This window comes from Canis aureus, chromosome 30 (genome assembly GCF_053574225.1).
Source record: "Canis aureus isolate CA01 chromosome 30, VMU_Caureus_v.1.0, whole genome shotgun sequence".
Taxonomy (NCBI): domain Eukaryota; kingdom Metazoa; phylum Chordata; class Mammalia; order Carnivora; family Canidae; genus Canis; species Canis aureus.
This window is the reverse complement of record NC_135640.1, coordinates 42,718,255-42,741,581: the sequence shown is the minus strand read 5'-3', so window position 1 is coordinate 42,741,581 and position 23,327 is coordinate 42,718,255. Positions and strand designations below refer to the sequence as shown.

At 66.6% G+C, this 23,327-nt stretch overlaps 1 protein-coding gene across 4 annotated transcripts; it reads left to right on the top strand.

Moving 5' to 3' along the window:
- The first annotated feature begins 575 nt into the window (after window positions 1-575).
- On the top strand, window positions 576-23,243 carry ITGB2 (integrin subunit beta 2). 4 transcript variants are annotated; one of them, XM_077879422.1, is made up of 17 exons: window positions 576-741; window positions 3,536-3,631; window positions 6,726-6,786; window positions 7,025-7,113; window positions 9,588-9,768; window positions 10,840-11,010; window positions 11,820-12,061; window positions 13,171-13,326; window positions 13,601-13,696; window positions 15,450-15,539; window positions 16,777-16,917; window positions 18,303-18,490; window positions 18,595-18,839; window positions 19,873-20,092; window positions 20,274-20,479; window positions 22,470-22,636; window positions 22,781-23,243. In XM_077879422.1, exons 2-17 carry the CDS (start codon window positions 3,626-3,628, stop codon window positions 22,841-22,843), a joined length of 2,322 nt encoding a protein of 773 aa, XP_077735548.1. In that variant the 5' UTR covers window positions 576-741; window positions 3,536-3,625; the 3' UTR covers window positions 22,844-23,243. The 4 variants fall into 4 exon arrangements, with proteins under 4 accessions (XP_077735548.1, XP_077735549.1, XP_077735550.1 ...); XM_077879423.1 differs by lacking the exon at window positions 3,536-3,631 and having other exon boundaries at window positions 577-741; XM_077879424.1 differs by lacking the exons at window positions 576-741; window positions 3,536-3,631 and adding an exon at window positions 4,975-5,151.
- Window positions 23,244-23,327: the final 84 nt, after the last annotated feature.

Genomic DNA, 23,327 nt, shown 5'->3' with positions numbered 1-23,327 from the left:
CCTGCTGCCCCAGCCCCTCTGTGGGACCTGCAGCTTCTCCTGGCACCGGGTGTCTGCTCCTCCTTGTGCACAGGTCTTGCTCCCAGGCCTGGTGGGCTGATGGGTGTGGGCATCATGCATCTGCACCTGTCTTGCCTCTTCCGACCTCTGTGCTGGGGCTGCTCCTGCCCTGCTCACCATTCTGCTCCTCAGTCCCTGTCATGCTTTTCATCGCCGTGACCGAAATCCTAATTCCTGGCCCCTGATGGAGGCACCCGCCTCTCCTGTGTGTGCAGTCTGCAGGCCAGGCCCCTGTCCCAAGGTGCAAGTCCGTGGTCCTCCGTGCTGCAGGGCACAGCCACCTCCGCCCATGGGGGTGAATCCTTGCTGTCACCATAGTACCTGGGCCACACTGCTCATCCCTCCCTCGTGCTGTTCTGCTCCTCGCCGAAGGCGTGTGACGAATGGCAAGCCCCTTGTCTGCTTGTGTGACCCTCCCTGGACACCCGAAGGCGGGAGCCGGTGCAGAGTGCAGGGCTGGGGTCTGACGGGACACTTGTGGTGTGCAATCAGCCACATGTAACTACTTCCTCTGAAGCAGCTTTGGAGCAGCTTCTTCAGAACAGGAAGCACCATACCCTCACCAGTAGGGCTCACCGGCCTGTTTCTCAACTGTGCAGCAGCCCAGCCTGGTGAAGAGCGGAGCGGACGCCCCTTCCCTGCCCAGCCCGGACACCCACCGAGGTCACCGGCATCAGCGGGGTGAGTGCACAGGGGCTCCTCTGTGTCCAGCTTCTTCTCCTGGAGGGGAACGGTTTCCCTGGGGAGGGGCCCAGCCCTGGAGAGGACCCTGTAGCCTGGTCCCTGGTACCCGCCTGGGGCCGGTCCATGCCAGGCCCCCCTTCCTGAGATCCGGCGGGGGGGTGAGCGCCGTGCCCACCGCGGGCAGAGCCACACGGGGCTCTGGGAACATCCATCACGGGGGGCAGGAGGCAGCGTGGCAGGAGGACGGGCCAGACCTTCAGGCCTCAGCCGCTGGGCCTGAGGTCCCTGGTGAGCCCCTGATGGAGCCAGAGGGCGGCTGGGGGCAGGCGAGACACCCAGAGGAGCCGCAGCATGTGGAACCGGGGCTGTGCGGGGAGTCTGGGGCCCCAGCCTGCCTCTCTTCCTGCTGGAAGAGGCCTCCAAAGTTGGCAGCGGTGGTCCAGCCTCCCACGGAGTCTGTGCGTGTGAGTGTGCATTGTGTGTGAGCGTGTGAACATGTGTGCAAATATGTATGGGTGTGTTTACGTGAAGATTTGAGTATGTGGGATGTGTAGGTTTGTGAGTGTGTGAGGTACGTACAGGCATGTGGGGTGTGCGAGCATGTGTTGTGCATGTGCACATGTGAGTGTTGTGGGGGTTGTGTAGGCGTGCGAGTGCATTCTCCTGGGCGGGGTCCACCTCTTCTCTTGGACTTTCAGAGGGTCGTGAGCTGGGGCTGGGAAGGTGTCACCTGGGAGCTGAGTTTCAGGGGCAGGTGTCTGGTGTGTGACTCAGCGTCCCACCCAGGCTCCGGGGAGCGGGGGCCCTGGACCCTGGGTCCACCTGGATTCCAGCCGGCAGCACCTCACCTGCAGTCCCCTGGGGTCGTCTCCCCCTGGCGCCCTGTCCTCCCCCCACCCAGGGCTGGGAGCCTACCCTGCACACCCACCGGAGCCCGGAGCACTGTTCCTTTGAGGAAGCCTGGGACCCCGAGGGGGCGGGGAGGGGCGGCCCCCTTGCCCCATGTCCTCAAGGAAGGTTCTGGCGGCAGTGGCCGGGCCCTGGGCTCGGTCCCACATCCTGTGCAGGCGCGAGGCCTGTGTGTGGACGCCTGACGTCCAGGTGACCGGGGACCACTCTGCCGGCTGTCACCGCGCTGGGGAGCTGGCAAGTGCATCCGCGAGCGGGTGGGGAGCTGGCTGCGCAGAGGCCGCAGCGGGGCCCGAGGGGGCATCTCGGGGAGGCTGGGCCTCCGCCCCCTGCCCTCCGGGATTGCTCCCGCTGCCCCGAGCGCAGGGAGGCCCGGCACCAACTCTGGGCGCCGCTGAGCTGTCCCGGGGCCGGGAGCGCTGAGCGCAGCACAGGCCTCGTCTGCAGCCCGCTCCCTGGGGGACTGCGTGCTCCTGGGGGGACGGGGCCTGACCGGTGGTTCAAGCCCCAAGTGACTCCACAATCGCACGTGTAGTTCGGCACCACTTCTGGGGCTCGGGGAGCAGGCAGCCAGCAGACCCGGCCTCCGCGGGACCCCCGGGGGGCAACCCAGATAGGAAGGGGCGCCCCGGGGTCGGTGGGTGGCTCTCACGCTCTCTCCACCGTGTGGGGCCCACGGCGGAGCGGGTGCTCCCATGGGAGACACATTTTCCAGCTGATGCTGGATCGGAGCCCCGATGTCTGGGGCCAGGGGCCCCGGGTACCCCGGACCCCGTGCACCCACTGCCTCCTCCGGGTGCCACCTCCCGGTTTCCCACACCGGGACCCTCGGCCATGAGGCCACCATCACCCTCTTGCGCCGGATGGGCTCCTGAAACGCCGTCTCTGGCGCCCGGAAGGTGTTCTTTTGGACCAATTCTCGGTAGCTTCTTGGTGATATTTTCTCCCTTCCTTTTTATGCTCAGAAGCTCTCCCGACCTGCAGGTGCACATCCTCCCGGTCCTTCCATCACGCTGTTCCCCACACGGAGCGCGCGTGGGCCTCTGGTGGGAAGGGGCCCCTTCCTGGGGAGCTCCCCCACCCGCCCGTCGCCTTCCAAGGCTGCTGCACCACCCGCTCAGGGCCTCTGACTCGCCCACGGGCACGCGGCCTGCTCCCCGCCGCCGCCGTCGTGACCTGTCCTCCCAGAGCGGCTGGGCCTTCGACACGGCTCGTCCGCTGCTGCCAGGGAGACAGGTTCTGCTGTGTCAGCTTTAGCTTCCGTTTCATCTTCCGCCTCACGACGCGCCCCGCAGGTGCGTCCCCGCCTCCCGCACCTGGGCCCTGTGCCCGCGGGGTCCCCTCCGTCCTCGTCGCAGGGGAGCACACAGGGCGGCGGGCTTCAGGCCCCGTGAGGCCGCTGAGCACGGGGCCGAGGATGCTGTCTGCAAGTACCCCGTGGACCCCCTGACCTGAGACGTGCCCAGCAGCAGAGCTTTCACATCTTCTAATGAGTACGTGGGAGGACGTGTCGCCGTTTTCCTGTGGCCAGACGCTGCAGCCCTCGGGAGGCCTCTGCTCCTGGACTTCCCACAGTGGTGCGGTGGTGGGGCTGGCGCCCTGAGGACACGCGTGTCGCATGCAGCCTGTGCATGGCAGCCCCCGCCCCCTGAGGCTTGTCCGGCCTCCTGCCAAGCTCCCAGAGCCCCCGTGTGTCCAGGCATCCTGCCCCCACGGGGCTGGGGGGCTGCAGGGGCAAGGATGCGTGTCGTGCCTCCTCCGGCCTCTGGGCCCGTCTGCGGCCTCCGAGCTCCTGCTCTGACCGCGGCTTCTGTCCGGGTCTGGGGGCTCGTGTGGGAAACAGAAGTGACCCCATCTCCACGTTCTCTCTTTTGGTGCAAAGAGGCTGACCGGTGCCTGTTTGAGATCCGTCGCAGACGTTTGCTTGTTTTCTCCGTCAAACACGTTTGAATCCCCCAAGCTCCTGGGGTGAATGCAGGTGTGTGGGGGGGGTCCCCTGCCTCCCTTTTGTGTTTGTTCCAGGGGTTCTGAAATTCGGTGATTCATCAGTTGCAGGTCACACCCGGTGCGCATCACATCACCCACCGCCCCCACCTCCTCCCACCCGTGAACTTTCCCGGCAGCACCTCCCGCCCCCACCCCGCCCCCGGCACCCGATGCGGGGAGCCCCCGTCAGCCGCGTGGACTGGTTCTCAGACCCAGCGGCCTGGAGGCACAGTGGGTCTCCAGTGGGGCTCTCCAGTGGCCTAGCTCAGGGGTTGCACTTTTGCAAAACCTCCGACTTTTGTTGTAAGGTGGGTTGGGAGCCAACGGTGAAGAAAGAATTCTTGAGGCATCTTTGGTGCAAAAAGGTGGTTTTATGAAAGCCCAGGGACGGGACCGTGGGCGGGAAGAGCTGCTGGGGATTGTGGGAGCGTTGGGAGAGTAGAGAGAAAGGAAATTTCTTTTGTTTTCTTTTTCTTTTTTAAAGATTTTACTTATTTATCCATGAGAGAGAGAGAAAGAGAGAGAGAGAGAGAGAGGCAGAGACCCAGGCAGAGGGGGAAGCAGGCTCCCTGCAGGGACTCGATCCCAGGACCCAGGGATCACGACCTGAGCCCAAGGCAGATGCTCAACCACTGAGCCCCTCAGGGGCCCCGAGAGAAATCAAATTCCTAAAGGGATTTTCGTAGCTGAAGCCACAGGACCCTGGAGGTCACACTACGCGAAGCTAAGGTGGCTTCTGGCCTCCCGGGAAGCGTTCGTGCTACCGCAGTTGTGAGTTCCTGCGGGATCGTCCTGCGGGTCCTCAGGGGTTCCTTTGGTCAGCATCTCTTCATCGGTGACAGGAAGCCTGATGTGACACCCTTGCTATCCTGACTCTGCAGGCCGCCCAAAGTGTTTTCTTGCTAAGGTTTCCTCTTTTTCTTGTCTTTCACCAAATATGGTGTGTGTGGTGTTGGGGGGGGACTCGCTGGGCTCTCCGAGCCTGGCCGTAAAGAGCTGATCCTCCCGAAGGTGGCCTTGGTCCTCCGCACTCACGCTGCGGGTGCTGCTCGGGCCGGGGACAGGGGAGCACCAGGCCCAGGTCTCGGGGCTCCAGGAAGCCACCCCACAGGAGACTCCCAGACCCGCGACTTCCCGCGGTCACACTCAGGTTGCGCCAGGATCCTCCTGGCAGGCAGGGTCATGCAAGGGTGGCTGTGTCGCAAAGTCCTCTTGGCCGGGAGGACCCTGGGTTTCTCAAGCACCCGGGTCCCCGTGAGGGGCCCACCCTTCTCTCCGGGAGACGAGGTAGAAGGGCTGGTAGAGTGGGGTGCCCCACCTCGGTGGCAGGGCGGCAGGAGGGCCTGAGCGGCACCGGCTGGACCCGGGGCCCTCGCCCCTCCCCCTCCTCCTCCTCGCTCAGCTCCGCCTGGGCCCCACGTGCCCTCATGCTCTCGTGCCAGGGTCCTTCCGAGTCCAGTGCCCACGGGGACAGGTTCTGCGGCGCTCCAAGCTGGGCCACCACCGGAGCGGGTAGGCCTACGCACCCCGCTGCACCCAGAGGGACCCAGGCTCGGCGGGCAGCCCCCGTGCTGCTGGAGGGGCTGGGCTGCAGGACTCCGCCCAGGGGAGGCCCCCGTGGCAGGGTCTCCCGCAGCCTGTGCATGGCAGCCCCCACCCCCTGAGGCTTGTCCGGCCTCCTGCCAAGCTCCCAGAGCCCCCGTGTCCGGGCATCCTGCCCCCGCGGGCCTGGGGGCTCCAGGGGCGAGGAGCGCTTGGGGACAGGGCCGCCACCAACCCCCGCCCAGCCTCCCAGGGTCAGGGCCAGGCCATCTCGGCCTGGGTGGTGTCTCCGTGACCGTGGCTGTCCCCTCTCGTGGGGGCCTTGGCACCCAGGCCCACACCTGGCCGCGGCTTGGGCCTCAGCTCTCACATGATGGCCCGAGGAGCTTCCGTGCCGGCTGCTGTGACTGTTTGGGGGCCTGATCTGTGGCCGCCGGAGAGCCAGGCGGGGCTGGGGTAGCCGCTCGCCCTGCTGGAGCTCCGGGGGCCCAGGGTGCCTGGGGCAGCGCCCAGGTCGGTGGGCACACCCGAGGCAGTGTGAGCAATCGGCTGCGGAACCTCGGAGGGACCCGGATGCAGCGGGGAAGGCTGGAGCCGGCCTGGCCTGAGCCCCACGTGCCCACGGCGGGCGACAAGGGGCTTTCTCTCATAAACGTGCGGGGCCTGGACTGCTCCCAAACTGCCTCCCCGGCCCATCCGGCCACGGCTCTGACCCAGGAAGCCACGGCACCATGTGGCTTCTGCTTTTGACCCCAAACGGGAAGGATGGAGGGTTCTGTTTTGACATTTCTGGGTCCTGATTATGATCTTGGTGGGGCCCAGGGAGCAGGGTCACCTCCAAAGAGACGGAGCGTGAGGCCGCGCGGGGCTTCCAGGCGCAGGAGCCCCAGGCTGGTTCTTCCAGGGCCCCCGGGGGCGCAGAGGCAGGCGTTCCGAGGGCGGGGCCGGGGCCCCAGCGGGGGTGGTGCTGCCCGTGCCTCCCGAGGGCCGTGGGTCAGAGGGCGCCCTGTCCGCCCTGAGGAACCAGAGCAAGGCCCTGAACGCCAGGCCTCAGCCTCCCCAGCGCCCAGCCTCCAGGAGTGACTGTGCCCGGTCCACGCCCTGCCTCAGGTGCCGGGTGTCTAAAGACAGCAGGTGTGTCCAGACGACGTGACGGTGGCCTGGAGCTGTGGCCTGGGCGAGGCCGACACGGGCTGTGTGCGCTGACTCGCTCCTGCAGGGGCGTCTGAGAGGCCGGCTCAGGCCTGGCACCCGGGAGGCGCTCTGGTCCTCGTGCCCGGTTCACTGGGGACCCAGGCGTGGGACGGCCGCAGCCCTGACCCAGAGCGTGCGCACCCTGCGTGTGCTGGGCGCGTGCTGGGCGTGTGCTGGGCAGGGGCCCCGGGGTCCCCTGCAGGGCCCTAACCCCTCAGGCCTCCTCTCCTGCGGCAAGGCTGTGGGGGGCGTGGCCTGCACCCACGCAGCGCGGCCGGGCTCCCAGCTCCGCACCTGCCGGCGGCCAGCCCGGGGTCCAAGGCGGTCGCTGAGCCCCCCTCCCTCCCCAGGACATGCTGCGCCACAGCTCCCTGCTGCTCACCCTGGAGGGTCTGCTCTTTCTCTGGGCCGGTGAGTCCCGCGCGGGCAGCTCCGCACGACACAGCCCACCACGTCCCGGGAGGGGAGAGCGGACCTGCCCCCTGTCCTGTCCCCCAGGGCAGCTCCGCCCCGACCCGGGCCTCCTGGGGACCCTCCTTCTCCACCACCCCGTGTGTGGGGCTTCCCTGCCCCATATCCATCAGCGGCGCCGCGTGGGGTCGGCCCGCGTCAGGCCACCTCTCACGGAGCTGCCTCCTCCTGCCGCCAGCGTCCTGCCAGGAGTGCACCAAGTACAAAGTGAGCACGTGCCGGGACTGTGTGGAGTCGGGGCCCGGCTGCGCCTGGTGCCAGAAGCTGGTAAGAGCCCCCCCCCAGGGACCTGGCGCCCGTCCTGCCCGTCCCGCGTTCCCGTCCCCGTTCCTGTCCCCACGCCCTCCCTCTGCCTCTGGAGCTGGGCACCAGGGGGGCCACCACTCTGTTTCCGGGGAGGCACGCTCAGCCTGGGGGCTGAGAGACAGACAGACAGACAGACTCGGCCCCACCCCAGGGCAGCCTGGGGCCCCCCGGCCGTGTGCCCCCTGCCCAGGCAGGAGCCCTGAGCGGGGACCACAGGACGTGAGGAGGTTGTCAGGAAGTGAGAGCACAGGGACGAGGTGCGGGAGGCTCCGAATGGGACCTTTGTGCTTCTCACGCGGCGGCCGCGACCCTCCTGTCCCGGGCCCATCCACCTCCTGGAGAGAAGTCCCAGGCCCCGCCCGCGGCCCCCTCCCCCTGCGCCCCTGTCCCGACCATGCCCTCCCACCCTGGGGGTCCCTGAGGTTCTGACGCTGCAGGACGGGCCGGAGACGCATGCGCGCACTGAGGGTAGACTGCAGACCTGAAGCCCCTTTGTCCCTCGTTACTTCAAGCATCTGTCGCTAGCCCAGGCCCCCCAACCCCGACACCCACCACACGCTCCTCCCGGGACTGGACCGTGGCCACGGCACCTGCTCACGTCTGCACGCCCTACGCAAACGTTCCCAGCTGTGCCCATGATGCTCTCGATCGCGCTTGCCCCGGGCTGTGCGATGACCCAGGATCACACCCGGCAGCAGGTGTCCTGGCCCTTCAGTCCCCCGGAACCGGGAGCCCCTCAGCTCTGGGTCACGCACCACCCCCCGCGCCTGGCACTTCCGAGGGGCTCAGAGCAGCGGCCGCTAGGAGGCCCGGCGCTCGCTCTCCCTGGGTCCAGGGCGTGTGTTTGGGCAGGTGCCCCGCACGGGGCTCAGGGCGTGCCTCTGTCCCCACACTGGTGATGCTGGTGAGAGCCCCCCAGCCGAGGGGCGTCGCCTCCACCGCGATGTCACCATTAGCTCTTTGCGGTTAATACGTGACTTGTGGGGTGATGCACGTGGCCAGGAGGCCTGCTTCCTATGAAGCTTACACCCCCTGACGTTAGCGCCCGGGGGCGGGGGGGGCACCCCAACCAGTCCGGCGAGGGCTGCACCGTGGAGGCGTCCAGCGCGCGCACTCCCCTGTGGCTCCTGGTGTAAGGAGGACTTCATCCACCTCCCCCGTCTCTGTCCCATCAGAGCGTCCAGCAGGCGCACCTCCGCGTCCATTTTCTGAGCACTTTTTTTCTTTTCTTTTCTTTTCTTTACATTTTTTAAATTTAAATTTAATTTGCCAACATATAAGACCCAGTGCTCATCCCATCGAGTAGTGACATGGCCCAGGTCCAGAATCGTCCTCGTCCTCGCCCCCACCGGGGAATCTGGCGGTTCTCCGCAGGCTCCTGCCTCCCTTTCAGGAGAAGCCGGGCTCCGGCCCCCGCAACACGTTTCCTCCTTTTCTTGGTCCCGCCCGACGCGGCAGGGGCTTCGGAGCGGCCGGCCCACGCCCCGGCCACAAGCGCCTACAGGGAAGTGGGGTGCCGGGTGTGGTCTCCCCCCTTTGACACGGTGTGGCCGCAGCCCCGGGGGTGAAACGTCCCCGGCAGGTTGGAGTTCCCCATTCCCCGCGACAGAGCTCGTTAGATTCCTTGGAAATAGGGCGAGGCTCGTTAGCTTCCACGCAGACTGCAGCGTAGGCCTTTGTTCCCGGGGGGCTCGCTTTGTTCCTCGGGTCCTGCGAGCAGTGACAGAGGTCCCGGGGGAGACGGGCGGCTCGGGAAGTGCCCACCCTCCGGGCGCCGTGGTGGGCTGCACCTAACCAGCCTCCGGCATGGCCACCTGCCCCTTCCTGGGCCCCCCTGAGAAAGGGGGCAGAGACGTGTCTGGGTCCCTGAGCGTGTTCTTCCTTGGCCTGGCGTCAGGACCCACGGAACGGGGCCCCTGCTCCCACCCCATCCTCTCAGAGCCCAGGGGCCTCTATGAGGACGCTGCCCTGATCCAGGACCCCGCCCGCCTCTCCCAACAGCCTGGGGCTTGGCCCAGAGGCCGGCCTGTGTGCTGGAGCCCCCGGGGCGGCACCTGCCTCCTCTCGGGAGGGCGCTTCTGCTACTAAAGGCCCAGCCACCCCGGCCACTCCTGGCCAGGTGCCCCGGCAGGGCCTGGAGCTGCTGAGCGACCCCAGGGACAGCCGGGGCCTGAACACCTTGGTCCTTCCATCATTTGGGGTGACCCACAGCCTCAGGGAGAGGCCGTCAGAGGGCGGGTGTCCTCCTCCCACCCAGCTGCCTGGCCTCCCACCCTCACCCCTCCCCACCCGGACACCTGTCCCCAATCCCAGGTGCGACAGAGGAGGGGCCGCCTCCTCAAGTGACCCCGAGGGCCGCTCTCGTGCAGCACCCACAGTGCGGCCCCCACCCTGCCTCTGCCCTCCTCCTGACCCCTGACCCCCCCGCCCCCCAGAACTTCACTGGGCTAGGGGAGCCCGACTCCGTTCGCTGTGACACCCGAGAGCAGCTGCTGCTGAAAGGATGTGCGGCTGACGACATCATGGACCCTCAGAGCCTGGCCGAGATCCAGGAGGACAAGAAGGGCGGCCGGCAGCAGCTGTCCCCGCAGAAAGTGACGCTCTACCTGAGACCAGGTAGGCTTGGCCTCGGCCGGGGTCAGGGGGCACCGGCGTGTTGGTGGCTCTGGGTGCCAGGGCTGGGTGATGGTCCAGGCGTCCGGTGGCCAGGTTGGGCAGCAAGGCAGGCGAGCCCCGGAGACTAGAGACTGTTGGACACTCGGCCAAGGGAGTGTGGCCCCTGCCCTCCGCCTGCGGGAGGACCCCCGACGCCCACCATCGGCGGCTCTGTGCCTCGGCTCTGTGTCCTTTCCAAAGGGGAGGAGGGGGATCCCTGGGTGGCGCAGCGGTTTGGCGCCTGCCTTTGGCCCAGGGTGCGATCCTGGAGACCCGGGATCGAGTCCCGCGTCGGGCTCCCTGCATGGAGCCTGCTTCTCCCTCTGCCTGTGTCTCTGCCTCTCTCTCTCTCTCTCTGTGTGTGTGACTGTCATAAATAAATAAAAAAAATTAAAAAAAAAAAGGGGGGGGGGAGGAGGAACTCTTCTATCCCCGTCTCACACCGTCAGGGGCTCTTGGCAGAGTAAAAGCCCTGATGAGTCCTGTAGCCAGGGAGCCTGAGCGACGTCGGAGTCATTGTTGCTCAGACTGACTTGACGGCAGAGCCCGTCAGTGCTCCAGGAGGAGTCCTTGGGGGAGGCGGGCCTGGTGGGAGGAGCAGGACCACGGGGCGGACTGGCCAGGGTGGGGCTGGGTGAGCACTGCCCCCCTGGTGCACCCGGCAGGCGGCACAGACGGAGACGACCAGGCCCCCTCCCTCCATCGTTCACCCTCCCGTCACGTGTTTGCTGAGCACCTGCTACGCTGAGGCTGGGACAGGGGCCTGCGTCCGGCTGGGGGGTGCCCGGTGCCGGGGATGGAGCAGGGCTGGTCCGGGCAGCCAGGTGCCCGTGCACGGCAACAGTGCTCCGTGAACGAGGACTCGGTGGCATGAGTAGGTCCGGAAGGTTCTCCGAGAAGTTCGAGTCTAGCCGGGAGCCCGGTGTCATGTCCACAGGCCTCGGAGGAGGGGGCGGTGATGAGACCTCGGGGCCCGCGGAGGGCAGGTCGGGGCCTCGGAGACGCCTTCACGCTCGCCCCGTCTGCCCGCAGGTCAGGCGGCTGCCTTCAATGTGACCTTCCGGCGGGCCAAGGGCTACCCCATAGACCTGTACTACCTGATGGATCTGTCCTACTCCATGCTGGACGACCTCATCAACGTCAAGAAGCTGGGGGGCGACCTGCTGCGGGCGCTCAACGAAATCACCGAGTCCGGCCGCATCGGTGAGGTGACCCTTGGGTCCCAGGCGGGCCTGCCGCTCATGCCCCTCCCAGAGCCACGCAGGGCAGGGCAATAGGGTGGGGGGTGCTGCCTGGGTCACCCCCCGGCCATACCTGGCCACCCCCAGCCACTGCCCACCCCTGGGTCACCCCCGGCCACCACTGGGTCATCCCCCAGCCACCCCTGGGCCACCTCCAGCCACCCCTGGCCCATACCTGGCCACCCCCGGCCACCCCTGGGCCACCTCCAGCCACCCCCCATCCACCCCCAACCCCCCTAACCCCCTCAGGCCCCCCCAGCCTCCCCAGCCACCACCCCCAACACTGCCATGCAGCCCTCCACTTCCTCCCTGCTCCGTCCTTCTCCTTCCGTCGTGTCTCAAACACAAAGCCGTACGTTGCTCTTTATTAAAAATTAGAGAACTGCCCCCACCCCCCACAGTGTGTGACCTGCACGGTGTCCGCCCGAAGCGCAGCAAACCTGCACGGCCCGAGTGCCGGCGGGGCCCTGGCGCTGACACCCACGGGCACATTCCACACCCCCCGCCCCGCATGTCCCGGCACCCGTGCGTGGGGCCAAGGGGACACCTGCCTTTCCTCCCTGTGTCTGCCCGGCCGCTGTCTCTGTGTGCAGGGCCTCACGCCCAGGCCCACGCTGCATGTGCACATATGCGTGCTCACACACATGTGTGCCGTCACACTCATGCACGTGGGCGTGTGCAGACCCCACACCCGCCCCGGTGGGCGGCAGGGAAACCGAGGCTTGCCGCCGTGTGCCCCCCGCCCCCGCGCTCATCCCGCCCCCCCCTCAGGCTTCGGGTCTTTCGTGGACAAGACGGTGCTCCCCTTCGTCAACACGCACCCCGAGAAGCTGAAGAACCCGTGCCCCAACAAGGAGAAGGAGTGCCAGGCGCCGTTCGCCTTCAGACACGTGCTGAAGCTCACGAACAACTCCAACAAGTTCCAGACGGAGGTCGGGAAGCAGCTGATCTCGGGGAACCTGGACGCGCCCGAGGGCGGGCTGGATGCCATGATGCAGGTCGCCGCGTGCCCGGTGAGGCCCCCCCGCCGCCCTGGGGCCCTGAGCTGGCCCGCTCCGCCCCGCCCCCTGTCCCCCGCGACCTGCGCCTCGGGGCCCCCGTGGGGTCTGCCACTCAGCCCCCCCCCCCGCCGCCGCTGGGCCCCCAGGGCAGGGGGCGTCCCCGTGCCCACCCCCTGCCCCCTCGCTGGCCTGGCAGTGCTGGCAGGTCCCCTCCACCCGCTGCGTTGATGGCCTGTCAGGCTACGGACGACAGCCTGGGTTTGTTTTTTTTTTTAAACGATTTTATTTATTTACTCGTGAGAGACAGAGAGAGAGAGAGAGAGGCAGAGACCCAGGCAGAGGGAGAAGCAGGCTCCATGCTAGGAGCCCGATGTGGGACTCGATCCCGGGACCCTGGGGTCACGCCCTGGGCCAAAGGCGGTGCTAAACTGCTGAGCCCCCCGGGCTGCCCAGGTTTTTTGTTTTTTAAGATTTATTTATTAATTGGAGAGAGAGAGGGAGAGAGCTCAGAGGTAGAGAGAGAATCTCAAGCAGAACATGGTCCCTGTGGGGGGCTCCATCCCATGACCCCGAGATCGCGACCTGAGCTGACACCAAGAGTCGGATGCTCAACCGACTGAGCCCCACAGGTGCCCCCCCTTTTTATATTATTATTTATTTTCATTTTTTATGGCACCGTGTTTTAAACCTTCAGAGACCAGGTTCCAATCCCCCAGCGTGTGCGGGTCCCCGGGCACATCGTACCGCCTCTCTGTCCACGGCATGCGTGTCGCTAGCGTCCCCTGGTCACCCGCGTCCCCTTGAGAGCCCCTCAGTTTCTCTCATCTTTTGTGCCTTCCGGGTTTCTACATGGCAGTGGCCATGCCTGTGAGTCTGCTCCTTCGGTTCCCGGGGACATTTCCTTAGGATCAGTCCCTGGCCCGAATGGCCACAGAGGGTCTATGCTTCATCTCAAGCCCCCAGCATCTGGCCCGTGTGCACGGGCGGCCTCGAGCAGCCACGGCGTGGACCCCGCGTCCCGGCCAGGGTCCTGGAGGAGCCAGGGGCACGGGGACGGCCCGGGCCTTGGGGAGGCCCCCCAGGCCCTGCCCGCCGAGGCCCCTAACCTGGCGTCTTCTCAGGAGCAAATCGGCTGGCGCAACGTCACTCGGCTGCTGGTGTTCGCCACGGACGACGGCTTCCACTTTGCGGGCGACGGGAAGCTGGGTGCCATCCTGACCCCCAATGACGGCCGCTGCCACCTGGAGGACAACATGTACAAGAGGAGCAATGAATTTGTGCGTGGTGCCCCGCGTCCTGGGAGGGAGCAGACCGTGTGGGCCCCGGGAGGGGTGGCCGGGGCTCTGCCCCAGGGGAGCAGGGAGGTGGCGGCCCAGGGAGCCCAGGGGTCGGGGCCCTCCGTCCAGGGGCCCGCAGTGTCCTCGGGCCTGGAGGGGTCAGCGGCCGGCACAGGAGCTCGTCTCCGCCTGTGGCCCACCGCCGCGGCCCTGGTGGAGCAGCCCTGGGCTCCGTCCCTGACCCCGGCCGTCTGACCGGGCCTCTCCCCCGCAGGACTACCCGTCGGTGGGCCAGCTGGCACACAAACTGGCCGAAAGCAACATCCAGCCCATCTTCGCGGTGACCAAGAGAATGGTGACGACCTATGAGGTGGGTGGAGCCGGGGTGCCAGCGGCTGGGTGGGCCGCGGGCAGGTCGGTGGCCGCGTGCCCACGGTGTGGACGTGGGCCAAGCCCCAGAGGCGGGCACGGGCCCGGGGGCGCCCCTGTGGTGGGGGCTCTGACGAGAAGGAGGAGGGGTGTCCCCGCGGGAGAGCCGTGGCTAGCCTCTGTGTTCCCCCGAGCGGGACGACGCGGCCAAGCCCTGCACACCCCACTCTAGGCCCGCGGGCCCGCGCGTGGGGACCCAGGTGCTCCATGGGCGTCAGGTGCCCACGGCCAAGCGCCCGAGGCGCCCCGCCTGCCCGCAGGAGCCTGCGCCCTCGCTGACCGCGCTTCCTTCTCGGCTTCGGGAACCGAGTGTGCCCTGACTTCACGGAATCGCTGTTCCTGTTCCTTCCCCTAGGGCGCGGGGATCCTCCCGGCCGTGCTTCCTGCCCCGTGGGGCACTGCCTCGTGAGCGAGGCTGGGGTGGAGCAGGGCGGCCTCTCTGGCCCGGAAGGCTGCAGGGGCACCTGCTGGCCGCCCCCAGTCCTGCTTTCTGCCGTGGGGGGCCTGCTGCCGCTTGGGGGGGTGCAGTGGGGGGTGCTCTGCACGTGCCAACGCCCTGGGCAGCTCCTGCTCGCTGTTTTCCAGACTCCAAAAGAGACCTGGGACCCTGCAGGAGGCACAGGGGAGGGGCCCTGGCGGGGGAGGGGGCTAGCTTGCTGAACCAGGGGCCGGTGGCTCCGTGTAGGGCTGATGACCCAGTGCCACCACCTGCTCTGGCTGCGAGCATGGGCGGGTCAGGGTTGGCAGCCGTGCTCCGGGGCGCAGCGGGTCCCCGGGACAGTGCACTGCTGCAGGGGAAGCTGAAGCAGGAGCCTTGAACCCTAAACCCGCACTAGCGGGACCTTCCCTCGGCGGATCCCTGCCCTTCCTGAGCCTCCTTCCTGGGGCTCCTGTGTGAGGGGCATCGAGGTGACCCAGAGCCTGCAAGGAGAGCATTTGCGGGACCATTCTTGGGGTCCCCACATGGTGGGGAGAGCAGGTCGGAGGGGCAGGGCGGAGAAGAGCCCAGCTTCCCAGAGCCATGGTGGGATCCTTCGCCCGGGGTGGAGCGGAGAGGGCGGTGGAGGCCACGGGGGTTGGCAGCTGGGCTGTGATGGTCCCTGGGGGCCCGTGGAGGTACCTGGACTCCATCTGGGGAGTCACGGGGGGCGCTTTGGGGCAGAGAAGTGACCCAGCCATCAGTCCTGTGAAAGACCGAGTGATGGGAACGCGGGGGCACCAAGGTGTCCTGGAGGCTGGCCGCAGGCTGCCCACACACGGGGCCGCGGGACCAGCCGCCCACCAGCCAGTTGTCCCCTGCCTGCCTGACGCAGCCGTCCTGAACATTAAGTCACACCAGCACGTTAAAATGCTCCAAACTCTTCCCTCCCCGACGTCGTCGGCCCATCTTGTGGCTCTGGGCCCTTGGCTGGACCTGATGTAGCCACATGCTGGAGGCGCTGGTGGCCAGGCATGTCGCCCCCCAGCTCACGGCCAGGGGTGCCCGCGGCTTGGGGTCACCTGAGGAGGAGCGTGTGCGGCAGGGAAGTCCTGAGTCGCTGACCACACGCCGGCCCTGAGATACCTGCCGCGGGGCGGCCTGGGCCGGTTCCCGAGCAAGAAGGAAACCCCCTGGGCTGTTAGGGAAGCGGCGACGCTGTGGCTTCGGTGGCCCGGGTGCCAGCTGAGTCGGGTCTGGTCTCCTCGCCCAACAGAAGCTCACCGAGGTCATCCCCAAGTCAGCGGTCGGGGAGCTGTCGGACGATTCCAGCAACGTGGTCCAGCTCATCAAGAACGCCTACAACGTGAGTGCTGGCCCGGCCGGGGCCCCCTGCAGGTCAACAGGGGCTGGTCTGCGGAGAGGGGCCCCGCTCTCTGGTGTGCCTCCTGCACCCCTGCACACCGGGGCCTGGCTCTCCCCGCAGGACAGCCACTCCCTGGGGTGGCAGGGCCCGGCCACACCCGACCCTCGCCTCTGCCGCCCGCGGAGCCGCGGAGAGCGCCCGAGACGGGCCGGTGCCCTCGGATTCACCTAGAGCCCCGTGGAGGGCGTCCTGTGCGCCCCAGACCCCCGAGGCAGGCCCTCCTGGGTGTCTGTCGTCACGGCCACGACACCGGCACGCCCGTTCGCCTCTGACTTGGTCTCTTGGTCCAAATAGAGACTCGGTCTCTTGGTCTCTTGGTGACTTGGTCACACCCCTTCTGTCTTGGTCTCTGCCTTGGTCTCTCCCTCTCTCTCTGTCTCTGTCACTCCCTCTGTTTATCTCTCCCTCTCTATCTCTCCCTCCGTCTCTTCTTCTGTCTCTGTCTCTTCCTCTCTGTCTCTCTGTCTCTGTCTCTCCCTCTCTGTTTCTTTGTCTCTGTGTCTCCCTCTCTCTGCCTCTGTCTCTCTCCCTATCTCTCCCTCCCTTTCTCCCTCTGTCTCTGTCTCTCCCTCTGTCTCTCTGTCTCTGTCTCTCCCTCTCTTGCTCTGCCTCTGGCTCTCTCCCTCTCTATCTCTCTATCTCTCCCTCCCTCTCTCCCTCTGTCTCTGTCTCTCTGTCTTTCCCTCTCTGTCTCTCTGTCTCTGTTTCTTCCTCTCTCTCTGCCTCTGTCTCTGTCTCTCCCTCTCTCTCTTTGTCTCTGTCTCTTCCTCTCTCTCTCTGTCTCTGTCTCTCTCTCTCTCTGTCTCTGTCTCTCCCTCCATCTCTCTGTCTGTCTCTGTCTCTGTCTCTCCCTCTCTATCTCTCCCTCTGTCTCTCCCTCTGTCTCTGTCTCCCCCTCTCTGTCTCTGTCCCTCTCTCGTCCCCGCACGCAGTTTCTCCAGCCCCTGGCCCACTCCAGGCACTGGGCGTGTGGTGGCAGGTGGGATGGTCGGGCTCCCGTCGGTCCCCTCGCTGGCCTGTCCCGGGGGCCGTGCCGCCGCCCGCAGGGGACACAGGACCTGCCGCCTCCCCAGCTCTGCGTGGCGGGTGGCCGGGGGAGGGAGGCCGGCACCCGGGGGCGGCCGGAGGGGCGGGGACGGCGGGAGGAAGGCCCTGACCCGAGCCGCTCTGCCCGCAGAAACTGTCCTCCAGGGTCTTCCTGGACCACAGCCTGGCCCCCAGCACCCTCAAGGTCACCTATGACTCCTTCTGCAGTAACGGGGTGTCGCAGGTGGACCAGCCCAGAGGGGACTGCGACGGCGTCCAGATCAACGTCCCGGTGAGACCCTGTCCCGACCTTCCGGAAGGTTCTCTCCCGGGGACGAGCCGGGGCCCATCCAGGCCCCGGGCTTCCACTCCGTCCAAGGCGGCCAACCTCTGTGAGGTTGTGGGTCAGGCGTCAGGAGCCAAGCAGGTGCCGGGCTGGCTCCCCCGGTGTAGACGAGCGCCGAGGGGGAGGCGGCGCCCCCTGGAGGCGGTGCTGGGGCCGCGTCCCCACAAGGAAGGGAGTCTTTCCCAGCCCTCCGCACAACTGCTTTGGTCTCGTTTCCTGATTTTTGTGTTTGGGGTTTTTTGCTTCTTTTTTAAGAAGTGTTTTATTTTATTTATCTATTTTTAAGTAGGCCCCACCCCCAGGGTGGGGCTGGAACTCATGACCCTGAGATCAAGAGTCGGATGCTCCGCGGACGGAGCCAGCCACGCACCCGTTTTGTTCTTTTGACAAACATGAAAGCATGGCCCACGCGGATGATGAGACATAGGCGCGGAGTTATTCCCATCGTATTTTGATTTTATTATAACCATAAAAATTAAATTTTTCCCTTTCACGGCTGTGAACTAATATTCAGCAAAATACTAGTTCTTTGTGTGGCAGTTTTAAATAGGACCTTGGAATTCCTTCAAATATGTCCCTTGCTAAATGTTGCGTGTAAATTCTTACTGAAACAGCTCTCCCTCGCACTGGGCGACCCACACGGGAGTTTATTCAGTCTCACGACTGGCTGGTTGTGTCCTCCACGTTTTTTTTTTTTAGGATTTTATTTATTTATTCATGAGAGACACAGAGAGAGAGAAAGAGAGACACAGGCAGAGGGAGAAGCAGGTTCCATGCAGGGAGCCGATCCTGGGTCTCCAGGATCACACCCTGGGCTGAAGGCGGTGCAAAACCACTGAGCCACCCAGGGGTCCCTGCGTCCTCCACGTTTTTCCCAATATTTCTGTCCTACCCGAATGTCCTCTGTAGCAATTCGTTGAAATCTCTGTGTTTCTGGCATCTTCACGAACCACATGCAAGGAGCAGCCCCTAAATCTCCTTTCTGACATATGGTTGTTAAAAATATTCCTGACGCGGCCCCCCGCCCCCCCCAGCCTAAGGCTGAGCCAGAGATGATGGGTGTGGGGAGCAGTGGGCTCGGGCCTGCCACCCCCACCTCCTGTGCCCCAAACTGGGGGTCCAGACGTCCTCCTCTCTGTTCCCACATCAGGTCCCGGATTAATGCCCAGGCTCTGGTGTCCTCCCCATCCCCGTGCTTCTGTCCACGCCCCCCCCCGGGGCCCAGGGCAAGCTCCTGGACAAACCCCCAGGTCCAGGCCGCAGGGCCAGGAGGGGGGAGCAGGGTGCCCCGCTGCCCAGCCTCGCCTGAGCCCGGCTCTTCTCCACGACAGATCACCTTCCAGGTGAAGGTCACGGCCACGGAGTGCATCCAGGAGCAGTCGTTTATAATCCGGGCACTGGGCTTCACGGACACGGTGACCGTGCACGTCATCCCCCAGTGTGAGTGCCAGTGCCGGGACGTGGGCCAGGACCACGGCCTCTGCAGCGGCAAGGGCTCCCTGGAGTGTGGCATCTGCAGGTGAGGTGGTGCGGGCAGGTGCGCCGCGCGGCCAGGGGAGCCGGACAGAGGGGCAGCCAGCCCACGTCACCGTGGGAACCTGAGCCTGGCTGCTCCCGCCGCAGGTGTGAGGCTGGCTACATCGGGAAGAACTGCGAGTGCCTGACGCACGGCCGCAGCAGCCAGGAGCTGGAGGGCAGCTGTCGGAGGGACAACAGCTCTCTCATCTGCTCGGGGCTGGGGGACTGCCTCTGCGGGCAGTGCGTGTGCCACAGGAGCGACGTTCCCAACAAGAACATCTTCGGGCGCTACTGCGAGTGTGACAATGTCAACTGCGAGCGCTATGACGGGCAGGTGTGCGGGGGTAAAGGTGAGCGTGGTGTGGCCAGAGGGACGGGTGAGTGAGGATGGGCAGATGGACAGGCAGACAGGGGGACAGGGAGATAGGGGTCAGGTGGATAGGGGGACAGGTGGACAGGGAGACGGGGGGGTCAGGCAGACAGGGGGACAGGTGGACAGGTGCACAGGCAGATGGGGGGTAGGGGGTCAGGTGGACAGGGGGATAGGGGGACAGGGAGACAGGGGGGTCAGGCAGGCAGGGGGACAGGTGGACAGGTGCACAGGCGGATGGGGGATAGGGGGTCAGGTGGACAGGGGGATAGGGGGACAGGGAGACGGGGGGATCAGGCAGACAGGGGGACAGGTGGACAGGTGCACAGGCAGATGGGGGGTAGGGGGTCAGGTGGACAGGGGGACAGGGAGACGGGGAGGTCAGGCAGATGGGGGACAGTGGACAGGTGCACAGGCAAATGGGGGGTAAGAGGTCAGGTGGACAGGGGGATGGGGGACAGGGAGACAGGGGGGTCAGGCAGGCAGGGGGACAGGTGGACAGGTGCACAGGCAGATGGGGGGTAGGGGGTCAGGTGGACAGGGGAATGGGGGAAAGGGAGACGGGGGGGTCAGGCAGACAGGGGGACAGGTGCACAGGTGCACAGGCAGATGGGGGGTAGGGGGTCAGGTGGACGGGGGACAGGGAGACGGGGAGGTCAGGCAGACAGGGGGACAGGTGGACAGGTGCACAGGCAGATGGGGGGTAGGGGGTCAGGTGGACAGGGAGACAGGGAGACGGGGAGGTCAGGCAGACAGGGGGACAGGTGGACAGGTGCACAGGCGGAAGGGGGTAGGGGGTCAGGCGGACAGGGGGACAGGGAGACGAGGACACGCGGACAGGGAGACAGGGGTCATGTGGACAGGCAGACAGGGGGATGGGGGACAAGTGGACAGTGGGACAGGGAGACGGGGACAGCAGATAGGGAGACGGGTCAGGCGGACAGGCGGACGGGGGAGAGCCGCGGCACTGGGCGCGAGCGGAGGGCGGGGCTGAGCGTGCCCGTCGCCCGCAGTTCGGGGCTCCTGCAACTGCGGCAAGTGCCAGTGTGAGCAGAACTACGAGGGCTCGGCGTGCCAGTGCGTGAAGTCCACCCAGGGCTGCCTGAGCACGGAGGGCATCGAGTGCAACGGGCGCGGCCGCTGTCGCTGTAACGTGTGCGAGTGCGACGGGGGCTACCAGCCGCCGCTGTGCGGGGACTGCCTGGGCTGCCCGTCGCCCTGTGGCCGGTACATGTGAGTGCCTGCGCCCGCCCGCCCCCGCGCCTCCTCCAGGAGCACCTCCCCCTGCCCCCCCATGGCCCTCGCCACGGAGCCCCGGCCCCCCACGGACACCCCCCCCACCCCGCCTGGCAGGCCTGTCCCCGCCTGTCCCCGTGTGTCCCCATGTGCTCACCCCGCACCGGCCCCTCCGCAGCACCTGTGCCCAGTGCCTGAAGTTCAAGCAGGGCCCCTCGGGGAGGAACTGCAGCGTGGAGTGTGGGAACGTGGGCCTGCTGAGCAAACCCCCGGAGAAGGGGCGCAGGTGCAAGGAGCGGGATCTGGAGGGCTGCTGGATCACCTACACGCTGCGGCAGCGGGCCGGCTGGGACAGCTATGAAATCCACGTGGACGACAGCCGGGGTGAGCCCGGGGACGCAGGCGTGGAGAGCGATGCGCGACGTGGCGGGGGCGTGGGGTGGCATGGGCACAGCCTGCCCTTGGATGGAACCCCGGGTCGGGACCAGGAGGAGCAGGGGAGACCCACAGGCCCCGGCAGGTGCTGTGTGGAGTCAGTCGGTGTTGAGGAGAATGCTGGGTCGGTGACAGTGACACACCTGGGGACTGGGGCTTCGGGGGCTTCGGGGGCACGGATGCATGGTGGCATGGGTTTCGGGGCTCTGGACAAGCAGCACCCAGGGGCACGCAGGGCACACAGACTCTCAGCACTCCCCTTTCCCGCTCAGAGAGCTGAGGGCCTGGCAGCCCAGGAGGCCCAGCCCCCGGGGGAAGGCGCCAGGTGCAGGCAAGCCGTCCCCTGGCCCTGCAGCCCTGGGACCTGCTCCCAGCTCCCCTCCCCACAGGGGGAACCCGGGAAGCCAGGGGTCTCAGGCCCTGTGTGGCCTGGAGCTCACAGCCTGTGTCTGGGGCTGCAGATCGTGGCCTGGCAGGGGGCAGGGGTTTGGGGGGAGGCGGCCTTCGTGGGGCTCCTTCGATGGCAGATTAGGATTATGTCTGAGTTTGTGCAGCCTTGGCCATGTCGCTCAACCTCTGTAGGGCACAAAGGTCCTCCAGAAAGGCCAGGATGATGGAATGTCCAGGGGCAGGGAGTCAGGGACAGGGTGTCCAGGAGTGGGGTGTCCAGGGGCAGGGGGTTAGGGTCACGGGGTCCAGGGGCAGGTGTCCAGGGGCAGGGCATCAGGGGCAGGGGTTCAGGGGCAGGGTGTCCGAGGGCAGGGGGCAGGGTGTCTAGGTGCAGGGGGGCAGGTGTAGGAGGGCAGGGGCAGGGAGATAGGGACAAGAGGCAGATGCAGGAGGGCAGGGGCAAGGGGGCAGGGGCAGGAGGCAGGGGCGGGGGTGGCAGGGACAGGGAGTTAGGGGCAGGGTGTCCAGGGGCAGGGGGGCAGGGGTGGGGGCTCAGGGGCAGGGAGTCCAGGGGCAGGGGGTCAGGGGCAGAGGGCAGGGGCAGAGGGTCCAAGGCTAGGGGTGCAGGGGAGCAGGGGTGCAGGGGGACAGGGTGTCTAGGTGCAGGGGGACAGGTGCAGGAGGGCAGGTGCAGGGGGCAGGTGCAGGAGGGCAGCGGCAGGGGGCAGGGGCAGGAGGCAGGGGTGGGGAGGCAGGGACAGGGGACAGTGGGGGAGGGGCAGGGGCAGAGGGGCAGGGGCAGGGGGGCAGGTGCAGGAGGGCAGGGGCAGGGGGCAGGGGCAGGAGGCAGGGTTGGGGAGGCAGGGAGAGGGGACAGTGGGGGAGGGGCAGGGGCAGAGGGGCAGGGACAGGGGGCAGGGGCAGGGGGGCAGGGGCAGGGGGCAGGTGCGGGGAAGCAGGGACGGGGGCAGGGGCAAGGAGGCAGGGGCAGGTGTCCAGGGGCAGGTGAGTGAGGGCCCTGTCCCCCGGTCAGGGGCTGAGGGGTGGCACATCGCTGCCCACTGCCCTGAAGGAGGAGGAGGAGGCAGGGGTGTGAGGACCCCACACGGGCATCACTGGTGGGTCGTCATCCCCAAACTGGGCCTGAGGTGATGTTGGGGCGTCGGGCACCCCGTCCTGCCGAGGGTTACCTCCGTGCCCGGGAGCTCTGGTGAGCGGGCCGCTGCCGTCCCAGCCGTGGCAGCCGTGTCGGGAGGCTCGGGGCTGGTCCTGGCTGTGCCGCGGCTCCCGGCATCTGGGGCGCCCGTTGCTCTCCGCGTGAACCAGGGGCCTCTACGCCTCACCGGGTCCCGGGGAGCCCGGCCCTCCCTGGCTGGGCTGGGGGCTCCCCCACGGCCCCGTTGCCCGGATGGTGAGCACGGAGGTGGGACAGCCCTGTGCACCTGGGCGCTGGGCCGTGACCTGGGGCAGAGCACACCTGGGGCCAGGTGAGCGGGGGTGGGGTGGGGGGCAGCCTGACACTCCTGTGTGCGCTTCCTCTTTGCCCCAGAGTGTGTGGGGGGGCCCCAAATCGCCCCCATCGTGGGCGGCACCGTGTCGGGAGTCGTGCTCATCGGCATCCTCCTGCTGGCCATCTGGAAGGCTCTGACCCACCTGAGTGACCTCCGCGAGTTCAAGCGATTCGAGAAGGAGAAGCTCAGGTCCCAGTGGAACAACGTGAGTGGCTGTCCCCGGGGTGGGGGGCGGGGGGGACCGTCTGGCCGTTTGCCCCCGTCGTTCATCCTCGGGCCCCCGGGAAGGCCACCCCTGCTCCTGGCTGCTTCTCCCCCCGCTGACGAGCCGCACTGCCTTTCCCACCAGGACAACCCCCTTTTCAAGAGCGCCACCACCACAGTCATGAACCCCAGGTTTGCTGAGAGTTAGGGCGCTCGGCGGAGACGGCGCTGGCTGAGCCCGTCGGGTGGAAGCCCCTGAACCACGTCTCCCCGTCAGGCTCCTCCAGGGACGTGGCCACCGCGCTCCTCGATGTCACCCACCAACGGATTAATACACGTGCTCAAGTAATAGATCCGGTCAGGGGGCGACACGGGCCCGTCAGAGGGACGGCCTCCCGCTGCGGGCGTGTCCCACCTCGTGGGCGAGACCTGGAGGGGCTGCTTGGGTCTTACGAGGGTAGGCGTGTTTTTCTATAAAACTTAGAGTGGCAATCTCATTGAAGTGGCACAAATTTATTTATATTTGAACTTATCGGGGTATTAAATCACATCCCATTGGTTATATTGTCTCCCCCATGACGTGTATCAAATAAATTAATAAAACTTCAGCGGCGGCTGTGTCTGCTCCCTCCAGGGTCCCTGCAGACCGCGGGCCGGGGCGCGAGCGCCTCCTCTTGCGTTTGTCCTTCCTG

Coding starts and splice junctions, on each gene's coding strand:
- ITGB2 (XM_077879422.1), top strand. Junction 6,787..7,024: donor TCTGCTCTTTCTCTGGGCCG/GTGAGTCCCGCG, acceptor TCCTGCCGCCAG/CGTCCTGCCAGGAGTGCACC. Junction 18,840..19,872: donor GCAGGTGTGCGGGGGTAAAG/GTGAGCGTGGTG, acceptor CGTCGCCCGCAG/TTCGGGGCTCCTGCAACTGC.